The sequence below is a fragment of the Cucurbita pepo genome, chromosome 11 (assembly GCF_057944985.1).
Source record: "Cucurbita pepo subsp. pepo isolate OVF chromosome 11, ASM5794498v1, whole genome shotgun sequence".
NCBI lineage: Eukaryota > Viridiplantae > Streptophyta > Magnoliopsida > Cucurbitales > Cucurbitaceae > Cucurbita > Cucurbita pepo.
This window is the reverse complement of record NC_141808.1, coordinates 15483889-15494920: the sequence shown is the minus strand read 5'-3', so window position 1 is coordinate 15494920 and position 11032 is coordinate 15483889. Positions and strand designations below refer to the sequence as shown.

The 11032-nt window shown below is 36.2% G+C and overlaps 1 protein-coding gene across 1 annotated transcript; it reads right to left on the bottom strand.

Moving 5' to 3' along the window:
* Positions 1-6338: 6338 nt before the first annotated feature.
* On the bottom strand, positions 6339-10115 carry LOC147790422 (linoleate 9S-lipoxygenase 6-like). Its single transcript, XM_087128392.1, has 9 exons — positions 9806-10115; positions 9439-9728; positions 9141-9363; positions 8650-8991; positions 8447-8532; positions 8254-8361; positions 7868-8172; positions 7530-7793; positions 6339-7283 (listed from the first exon to the last, which is right to left on the bottom strand). Exons 1-9 carry the CDS (start codon positions 10059-10061, stop codon positions 6530-6532), a joined length of 2628 nt encoding a protein of 875 aa, XP_086984518.1. The 5' UTR covers positions 10062-10115; the 3' UTR covers positions 6339-6529.
* Between the last annotated feature and the right edge of the window lie 917 nt (positions 10116-11032).

Genomic DNA, 11032 nt, shown 5'->3' with positions numbered 1-11032 from the left:
AGGCATGTCATCATCAATGTCAGTGAGTTCTTCTACCAGCTTCTTTGACTACATCTGAAGCAAACCTCAATGATGAAAGTGCCCAAGTCTTTTGTGGCAAGTCCCAATGGCACTAGCTCTGGATATAAAGGCCGTCGAATTTAGAACAAAGCTTTTTCCTTTCATTTTGACGTTGAACAAGTCTTTGCCACTAGCATTTTTTATCAAGCACTGCTTATTCTCAAACAACACTTTATAGCCTTTATTAAGTAATTGACCAACGCTTAACAGATTTTGATCAATTTTAGGTACAAATAAAACATTTGGAATAAATTTTGTACCTTCATAGCTTGTTATAGCTACTGTGCCTTTTCACTTGGCTTCCAAGTGTTCACCATTGCCAACCTCACTCTCTTGACTTCAGTGTCTCTTAATTCCTCAAAAAACTCCTTGTGTCATGTTATTTGTGCACCCACTGTCAATCAACCAGCTCTCGCTTGATTCTTTGCTTGAGGAAGAAGTGACTATACACAATTGATCTTCTTCTTCTTGATCAACTACCTGTGCATCTACTTCTTTCACATGATACTTAGCTTTGCAAATCACAGCTTCATGTCCAAGTTGATTGCATTTGGAGCAGAAGGCGTGAGGTCTTCTCCAACACTTGTATGGTGGATGATCTTTCTTCTCACAATGACGGCAAGGTGGATAGGATTTTTTGAAACCTCCTCCTTTTGTCTTTTGATAATTGGCAAATGAATCTCCATACGTCAATTGATTTTTGAAATTTTTGTTGTTTTTATACCTGCTGCTGTCTTGATGCTTAACAAGTAAGGCATCTTCAATCACCCCTTCTTGCCTCATAGACCTCCTTTGCTCTTGTGCTTGTAAAGCATTCACGAGCTCTGTAATAGAAATCTTTGACAAGTAAGTCTTTGGTGTTCTCCAGAGTAGTAATGGTGGCTTCAAACTTCTCTGGAACAGTGACTAGCAGCTTTTCAACGATCCTGGAATCATTTAAAACAGAACCAAGCAATCTCACCTTGTTGGCAATGCTGAGAAGTCTGTCAGAGTACTCTTTCACCGACTCCGACTCCTTCATCTTCTGCAACTCGAAATCCCTAATCAAATTTAGGACTTTCATTCCACGAATCCTCTCATCTCCTTCATATTCAGCCTTGAGATAATCCCAAATTTTCTTTGATGTTTTGAGGGACATTATTTGCAGGAAGATCATTTGAGATACAGCGGCAAATAGGCAAGCTTTCGCCTTTGATTTCCTTCTCTTCTTTTTCTTCTGTAATTTGATTTGTGCTACAGTAGAATTTGCTGGAAGCGAAGGGACCTCGTAATCCTCTTCTATTGCTTCCCAAAGATCCAAGGCCTCCAAATAAGTCTCCATACGAACTGCCCACATTTGATAATTGTCTCCATCGTAAACTGGTGGTGCAACAGCGGAAAAACTGGATTCTCCTCCCATTTTGATCTCACAGATCCCTTAAGAAGATAGCTCTGATACCAATTGTTAGTGAAAGAGGGATTGATTGAATGATTGAGGAGATGATAAAATTATGAAGAGCAAGAATGCTCTCTCTATATATATATAGAATACAAAAAGATATTTAGAAAATCTACCTAAAAATCTGCAGAAAATCTGGCAACAAACCAGTAAACAAATCAAATCAAATCAAAACAAGAGTAAATCTAACTCTTAACCGAGATTTAATTAGATACTAACTGACAGCAATCTAAACAAATACGTGATCTTTAACATTAACAGATAGCAACAAACATTTCATCTAGGAAAAGCCATCTTTTTCTCAACAATGTCTTTGTCATTTGATCCAATAGCATTCCGTTAGATAGGAAAAGATTTGATAAATACTGATAACTCTCGGATGGAGTATTAGAACGGAAAAATTTGTGATAATTTTTGATAATTTCCATCCATTAGAATTTTATTGGTAATTTTGAACTTGGACAACTTTTTTTTTTTTTTTTTTTTTTTTTTTTTTTTTTTTTTGGAGATTTGGAAGAAAAATATATATGACATAGTAGGTTGGTTTTCGAGTAGTTGGACAACATTTAATATATATAGATTGAAGAAATCTTTGTATAATGCGAGGTATGTCCCTAACTAAGATTTTTTTAATTTGATTTGTGTTTTGAATAGGAATGGTTATTATATCACTTTGAAATGAGGAAATTTGATAAATTTTGGTAGTGCTTTGATTTGATCAACATTCAACTTGAAGAAGTAATATGTTGATGGGTTGGCAACCAAATCAATTATCTACTTGGGGATGAAGAAGTAATATGTCGACTCGTTGCAACCAAACCAATTATATACTTCTGGATGTTATGACAAGGTGGAGGTGGTTGGAAATTGTCATAAATCGCATTCCGCTGCAACAATTGGATATCATAGTATTTTGGTTTTAGCATTTAGGTACAACAATTGGTATCACAGCATTGGAAGGTTCTAATATTTTGCACAACAGTCACGTTACCCACTCTTCGCTTCTTAAGTGTGGACCAACGCCAGTTCTTAAAACATGTTTTTTCCTCGCTCACATGCATCTTAGGAAAATTTTCAAGAGGTCACCAAACATAGAATTGTTCAAAAAAAACATGCTTAACTATAGAGTTCCTCTAACTGAGCTAATGAAAAGAAAGGTCCACATTGTTGGTACAACTAGTAACTTCCATTTCATTTAAAGATTTCATAGTCATCTTATCCTAAGGATTCCTCTCATTCGAATATGGTCTCGGTTCATTCATGTATTCCTCTTTTACTCTAGTGTCACATAAGTTATCATCCTCTTAGACATAAACTCTCATGAGTTTTCTCTTGATTTCACTAAAAAAAAAAAAAAAAAAAAAAAAAAAAAAAAAAAAAAAAACCTTACTTAAACCATGAATCTCTTCTTCATTGAACACAAACACGAAAACATATCATTGAGGCTCAATAGTTTTCTGATCAAAATTTGAGGATTCACTTCGAACCACCGTTACGGTTAGATCATGGCTCTTATACGAATTGTTGAAATCAACGTAACCTCCACTTATCTCCGTATTGATACAATTTGTTCCATTTTAAACAACAATCTCCGGTGACTATATCTTTCATTTTGAACAAAATATCTATTTTTACCAAGAGATAATTGTCTTCACTTGTATATAGCACTTCTGACACTAATTATCTACATATATATTCGAACAAGTAGTTCAAACCTATCAAATTATAGTTAAGTCATTAATCAGTAAAACATGAATCAAAGGATAGGAATACTAATTCTCATGCATAAATGGAAGGAACACTAATTCTCATACATTACCTGAATCAAGATGATTCATGTACCAATATGAAAGAATTTACCAATATAATAGATGAACCAAATGAATCTCATAGATTCATGAATCAAACCAGGAATGAGCGAAAAGTATTCATGAACCAAATCTTCATGAAAATTCTCAACAATCTCCACCTTGTCAGAAACCTCCAAGCAAATAACTAATTTTGCTGACGCCAAGTCAACTAGCAACCACCTTTGTAACGACCGGAAAAAAAAAAAATAAAATAAAATAAAATAAAATAAAAGATAATAATAATAAGTAAATAATAATTATAAAAAAATAAAATAAAATAAAAGTAAATTATCGACTCTCTCTCCACCTTCCCCAAATATCTCCCCAACCCCTCCAACTGTAAAATGATCTGAAAAAAAAAAACAAGAAAGGAAACAAAAACAAAAATGGCAGATTTTGGGAAGGGAAAAATGGGAGAAAGAAACATAGTAAAGATCACAGATTTTGGGAGAGAAGAATTGGAGATGACCTTCACTTCAGGCAGATCTAATAGGAATGGAAAGAGATAGAAAAGTCATCGGTAAGTTAGATCTCATTTTCTTTTATTTTTGCACGAGATAGAAAAGTTATCTTAGATCTCTCTTTCAATTATTTAGATTTTTGGATATGGGATCGAAAATCAAAATTGGGTGTGTCAATTGCATCTAAATTGAATCATCATTTTTAGGAAAGAGAAGAAAATCATAATGGATGGATGCATAGCCATTTTTACTCAAGGAAAAATTAAAATAAATTGGAAATGGTTAATGACAGTAGTTTTAGGAAAGAAAAGAAAAATTCAAAATCATTTATGGAATTAATTAGAATCAGATTTCCACCTACATTACCCAGTTATTTAGATGTTAATTAGCAGTTAGAAATCATGTCAGATATTTGAATGAGATCATAGATCTTCTTCTTTGTACCATTATTTAGAAGTAGATCAACCTTTCATTTACTAAACTGTTAGAATTAAATAGGGAAGAAAAGAATTGAACAAGAATTAAACAAGAGGTTTGGAAAAGAATTAAACCGAGAGAGGTTTGAAATGAATTAAAAGAGAGAGGTAAAGAAAAATATATATACATATATTTAATTAAGTACAGAAAAGAAGAAAAGAAAGAGGTAAAGGAAAGGAAATTATATATATTTAACTAATTAAATACAGTAAAGAAAAGAGAGAGACAGTGGGGAGGAAAATAGAAGATTCGGTGAACAGAAACAATTTTACAGAGTAAATACATAGAGTAAAAAAAAAAGGATACCAAGATATATATATATATATATTCAATACTCATAAAGTCTTTAATGCTCGCATGAAGTTTAGCACATGAACCTTGTAGGAGTTAGAGAATTAAACATGAAATTGATGTTATGGATTCTTATAGGTTGGCTTGGATACAAAGGAAAAAATCAAACTTTCATTAAAGATAAATTGGTGACAACCGTATAAGCTAATCAGGTAAGTGGCCTTACTATAGTATAGGCTAAAAATTGTATGAGTTATGATGTTGTATGAACTATGTCGTACGATGCGGTATATGAGTTATGATGATATATGAGTTATGATGATGTGTGAGTTATGATGCTTGATGATATGCGTGAGTTATGATGCTTGATGATATGCGTAATATATATATATTTCAATGACTGACGTACTTGATATGTTTGATGCACTTTGTGGCAATATGATGAGTATGATGATTGCGTGACGTTTACCTTAATATGATGATGTATTCCATATTGAGCATGTTATATGATGATGAGTGCCATATTGCATCATGTCGTTAGATCGACATAGGACACAACCCTTAGAGCGTGAAAATGATATTAATATAAATATCCACGAGTATGTGTTACCTAGAGTAACAAAGAGATGAGACTAGAGGGTTGTGTCAGAAGAGACATTATGATGGATTTAGAGGGACCTCATGCATATTGTATGTTCATAAGCATAGGGCTACTTCCCCTAGAGATGATGAGTGCGGACGCGCACCGTATGATGAGCGCATATGCGCACAGGTGCGAAAGCACACAGATGAGGGTGTTCATGAGGTGCATGACATTATGGGGTTCCGCTGACCTCCGGACGTCGCTACAGATTAGTTTGACCAGAGGGTCCAGGGGGTGTGCGAGCGCCCTGGGGATTCACACTCGCACGTGTGAGTCGTGTGTAGGGAAGTACTACACATCCAATTTGTCCGAGACTGGAGGCCACCCCTAAGATGATTAGAGATAGGTCCCTAAATCATGATTGCATGTGTTTGCATTTGCATGACCCCCTATAGTGGGGCCACTTACTGAGTATTCTTTGAAATACTCAGGCCGTGTGCCACATCATTTTTTCAGGTAAAGGCAAGGCGCAGTTGTACGGAGGACGGCGGCATCGCGAGCAGAGACTGTGGCACGTGCATAGGGTAGACTCATATTTGAATTTCTAGTCTTAAGTTAGAATAGGTTGTTTTGCATTTCATTGTTTTAAATTATTTTGTATTTGTTTTTGTTTTCTCTAAATTTCAGTATTTCATATTTAAACACGTAAGACCATTCATTGATAATTTCTCGAACAAATTGAAATTGAATATCAACATGCTTGGTACGAGCACGATGGATTTGGTTTTTGGACAAACAAATATCACTCTAGCCATCACAAAACACCTTCACATGTTTTTTAGCAATGCCCAAGTCATTAACTAAACAATGCATCCAAATAATTTTTTTTTAAAGCTATAATGAGTGTCATATACTTTGCTTCAACGGTAGACAGTGCAATAATAGACTGCAAAGTTGAACGCTAGCAAACAGATCCACCAATCAAAGTGAATCGATGGGAGTGTGGAACTAAACATTTTTTTTTTACAAGAGTGTGAAAACCTCTCCCTAAACATAAGCGTTTTAAAATTTTAGAAAGAAACCAGAAAGGAAAACGAAAGCACAATAGATAATTTTACTTGTGCCCCATGAAATATTCTTATTATTCAACAATTCATCAAAGTACAGCGCAAGAATGGTAAACAAGAAAAGCATCACTTTTATTCATTAATATATAAAATACAGAGAATCAAAGAACAAAGCTACTTAAGAACACACTTTTATTGACTTATATCATGCGTAGCAATAAAAGTAGCTTGTTTAAGAACAGGCAATAGAAAACAAGGCAATAGCTTTAGAACCCCGCCATACGTTCAAAGGAGCCTTCAAATCAAATAGAGATGCTGTTTGGAATGCCTCTACCGGTGAGCCCTTCGGTACTAGATGGAAGAAGCAAAGTGTATGGCATATTAACAGGCCCACTTCGATTTTTGAGGTTGACATCTCTATTCCTTTCCATGATTCTATTCTCAACTTCAAATACTTGTTTCCCGAAGTTCTCAAAGGCATCTAATGCGGCTTTGTCCGATGTCCACTCAATGCTAGCTCTCTGCCCAAGATAAACTTCATCGGAAGCATGCCTTGACAAGATTTCAATAAGCGAAACACCAAGAAGTGTTTGAAGTTGTGAATTGATGGTTCTAAGGAAAGCCTTCTCAGGCTTTGATTCAAGCTCTTTGTACTCGGAACTTCCCACTTCCGGCATGAACCGGCGGCTTATAGTTGGTCTATTGGGAATGTAGCCTCCGTAAGGGTATTGTCCAAAGTTGACGGCTGCATGGAGAGCTGAAGAAATCCATATGATGATGGTACAACTTTCAACTAGATCATTAATGGATTGCATCTTCGGCCACCATGCTTCGTTCTTCTTATCGGCGTGACCTTTTTCTCGTGCTTCCTTCCACCATGATTGGAGTTCGACATCGTTTTGAATCGCCTCATCGTCTTTGTAGTAAAGAGAGCAATAGTTTGCGACCCATGTTTTGATTATCGACCAAATCTCAAGTCCATCGACAGCAAATGGATAATCCTCTATTAGTAACCGAAGTCCATGTGGGGAACTTGCATCCTGAACCGCCACACCTCTACAAAAATCAAGGGAAAGAATGATGTTAAAGATCGTTGGATGAGGAGTCAACATCGGCTAATTAAGGAAGGAATACATCTCCATTGGTATGAGGTCTTTTGTGAAAACCAAAAGTAAAGCCACCCTAGCTTATTCTCAAAGTGGACAATATCATACTATTATGGAGGGTCGTGATTCCTAACAGATGTACCATCTTTGTTGTACGATTAAAATAGCTCCAAAGAAAATTAAAATGGTGATTTACCTCTTGATGAGATCAGCAGGCAATGCTTGTTCTACGAAATTCCAATCCTTGTATATGTAAGAAGACAACTCCATGGCGTATTTTGCTTGAAAATGAGTGGATTCGAGTAATCCATCGCCATTAACGAGGACTTGCCTTGCAAATGCATTTATAAACATAGTGTCCTTGTAATGAGGAACGAGCAGCTTATGAATGGGATGAACCACACTCAAATGTCTATGTGTTGCAATCACGAAAGGCTCTTGAACAGCGTGAGTATTCAACCTGCAATAGTTTTGTAAGATTAGAGCGTTCAAATTAGTAGCATTGAAAGGTTATTTTGAAGAGTTAATTCATACCAATGGCTGATAAGCTGATGGTAGCCAGCATCATTTACAACCACATAAGCCTTAGCCAATTGCCATATGGACTTTTGGACTCCTTCTTCAGCTGGAAAGTATTGTTTACTAACAGCACCAAATTGATCGCCTTGAGGGTGTGGCAAGCTTAGCTCAATCACCAACGGCTTCAAAGTTCCATCAGCTTTCAAAAGGAGTATTGTCCTTGTGGCGTATGTTTTGGTAGATGTTCCATTGATTTTCCTAAGAAATGGCATCAATGCATCGTGATGATCCAATATGAACAATCTCTTCTCATTCAATGCCTGCATGGATTCAAGAATTATACCCATGAGTTGCATTATACAACAATATTAATTGTAAAGAAAAATAAGAGAACATATTACCTCTTCAACCGAAAGTCCTTCTAACCCGAATTTTATGTCTTCTTCTTTTATTTTGCTATTTTGATCGCCGTAAAGTTCGGGATCAAGCTTGCTCACAGGGGGAAATTCCTAGAAAAGTTCAAACGGAAAATTATTTATTGAAAATAAAATTTATTAGATAGAGATGAACTTAGAAATAGAACTTTGAGATTACCTCAAGACGACGAATCATTACAGGGTTAACTCCGGCTAGCATTTCTCTAGCAAATTCTTCGTCTGTCTGCCATGCGTTCTTGTCCTCTATTTTCAAATATTATACGGAAAAGTTACAAAACTATGAAATTCAAAATTTCTCTCTTCTATCATGTTATCTCATAAAAATAAAGGTAGTATCTAATGACTCTCGATCTCTAATACCTTTCACAACTCGTGGACGAGAGAATTTGAGAAATCGTTGATCACTTTCGGTCCTCAGAAGTTCTTGGAACATGGGTGGTGTAAAACCCTTAGTGAGATTCCTAAACACATCCACTGGTACGGGAAATCCTCCTTCATAAAGATCATGAACATCTTGGAATTTGTCAAACTCACCCGGAGTTAAGTTTATTAGGTTTACAAGTTCTGGTTGGACGTTTGAAGCAAGTGATTTCAAAGCAAAGCCAAGAAAATCTGACAACTTCAAGTGACCAAAGTTCTCATCTCTAGGTACGTAAATGGTTAATCCCAAGATTGATGACAATCTCGTCTCGTAGTTGGAATCTGGAAAAATTAAATAATTAAGAAATTAAATTCAACTATATTATTATATATCATAATGTTTATGGTACAAAAATCTTATAGGAATCAATCTCAAAAACATTTGAAAAGGGTATGATTTAAAATTTCAAAATAATTATTACTAATCTTACCCTTTCTAGATCGTGGTCTCCCGGTTCTTCCACGGCGCGGGTAAGGGTATTGGTTCCCTCCAAGAATGGGACGGGCACCGGGGTCAGAAAGGTCATTGTAGACATCATAGTCATAGATTCTATCCCATTCCTTACGCTCTCCTGTTCCATCTCCTCTAAGGGTCGACAGTTCTTCTTCTCTATACTTGCGAAGAGGATTTGGTGTCTCGCTTGGAAGATATGTCTATGTACGGAAATCAATAGATTAGGAATAAAGAAATGGCTCGAAATAGAGAGAGAAGAGAGGGTAAAATGTTACCTTATTGGCGAAGAAAATACGATCCTTCTTGTATCTTCCAGAGGGGTAAACCCAGGAGTTGCAATCGAAATGGACGGTTCCAAAGCCGGGAACATCCTCGAGAGTGAGGGACTTGAGGAAGAACTCACTTGTGTGACCATTTTTGATGAAGAAAGCTCCGGGGAATCCGAAGTCATCTTCCCAAGTAAAGTTGACTTGGAACACTGATTCTCCGGCAAACAATGGTGGGAGTGAAGTGATCCACCTCTCTAGAAACGCCTTGCTCCCAAGTTTCCCACGCGAGTCATTTGCTGTGGATATCATTCATTACAAATTGGACACCAAATAGAGATAACAAAGAGAGAGATTAGAGAAAGAGAGATGTTACAAGCATGAGTGGCGCTGATGAGCTGAAGAGAAACGCCGCCGCCCAACAGCTCAGTGAAGCTATCAAGAACAGAGGAATGGAACTCAGTGAAATCCAACACATTGCTTCGCATAAGAATGACTTTCCCTTTGATCTTCTTGCCACCAAGGCTGGTGACCCGGTCTGCAATGTTACCACCGGCACCGATAACGGAGCCGGCAAGATCTCCGGTGGTATTCAGAGCTCCCTCTATGATATTCTTTCCAATTCCAAACATTTTGGCTCTCTTTTTCTTTGTCTTAGTTGTAGTAGATTGAAGAAGATGGTGTGAGTGTGAGAAATCAATCAATTTTGCTCTTCTATTTATAGCACAACAAAACACTGTTCTCTCTCTCTCTCTCTCTCTCACCTGCCCGATAAGCTCAATGAAAATAAAAATAAACCCACGTGAACCTCATTATCACGTCCAATGATTCACATTCAAAAAATATTTGTTTCACAATTACCTACCCTTTATTTTAATATGTGGGTATTAGAAAATTCGTTTTCAAACCTACCTTTATTTTAATATATGTGTATTAGAAAATTCATTTTCCACATATTGAAAACGTGTTCATTAATACTTTGCTGAAAGAAAGAGAGATTATTTCAAATAGTATCAAAGTTAGTTATCGAACCATATCCTAGTGAAAATGCTAACCTACGAAGAGGGTGATTTATGAGATCTCACATCGAGTGGAGAGAGAAACAAATCATTCCTAATAAATGTGTAGAAATCTCTCCCTAGTAGACGCATTTTAAAATCGTGAAACTGACGACGATACATAACGGGCTAAAGTGAACGACATCTACTAGTGTTGGATTTGAGCTGCTAGATCCATTTAAAAAATAAATAATTTATTTATTTTCTTATGTCATTCTTTTCCTTGTTTTTTTTTTGCTAAGATTATATTCTATTGCCATTATGTACATGTGATCTTATCAACAATTGATATTATTATAATATACTATATTATTAATATTATTATATGCATGCTCGTGACCTGTCTTAATTCAAAATGGAAAACAAACAAAAACTCATTGATTACAGTGTCGGTTGGGTTGTAAACAAAGAGTGTCGAATTTGATCGAAGAAAAATGCTTTTTTAGTTCTTCTCCCACGAGAATGCTAACTTCGGCTAATGACCAAGTCCACGAACTGTAGCGTCCAAGACACACCACACAACACAACCATCCTCCTACCCATCT

Coding starts and splice junctions, on each gene's coding strand:
- LOC147790422 (XM_087128392.1), bottom strand. CDS start 10,061: ATGTTTGGAATTGGAAAGAATATCATAGAGGGAGCTCTGAATACCACC. Junction 9,364..9,438: donor GTATTTTCTTCGCCAATAAG/GTAACATTTTAC, acceptor TTCCGTACATAG/ACATATCTTCCAAGCGAGAC. Junction 8,533..8,649: donor TCGTCCACGAGTTGTGAAAG/GTATTAGAGATC, acceptor ATTTGAAAATAG/AGGACAAGAACGCATGGCAG.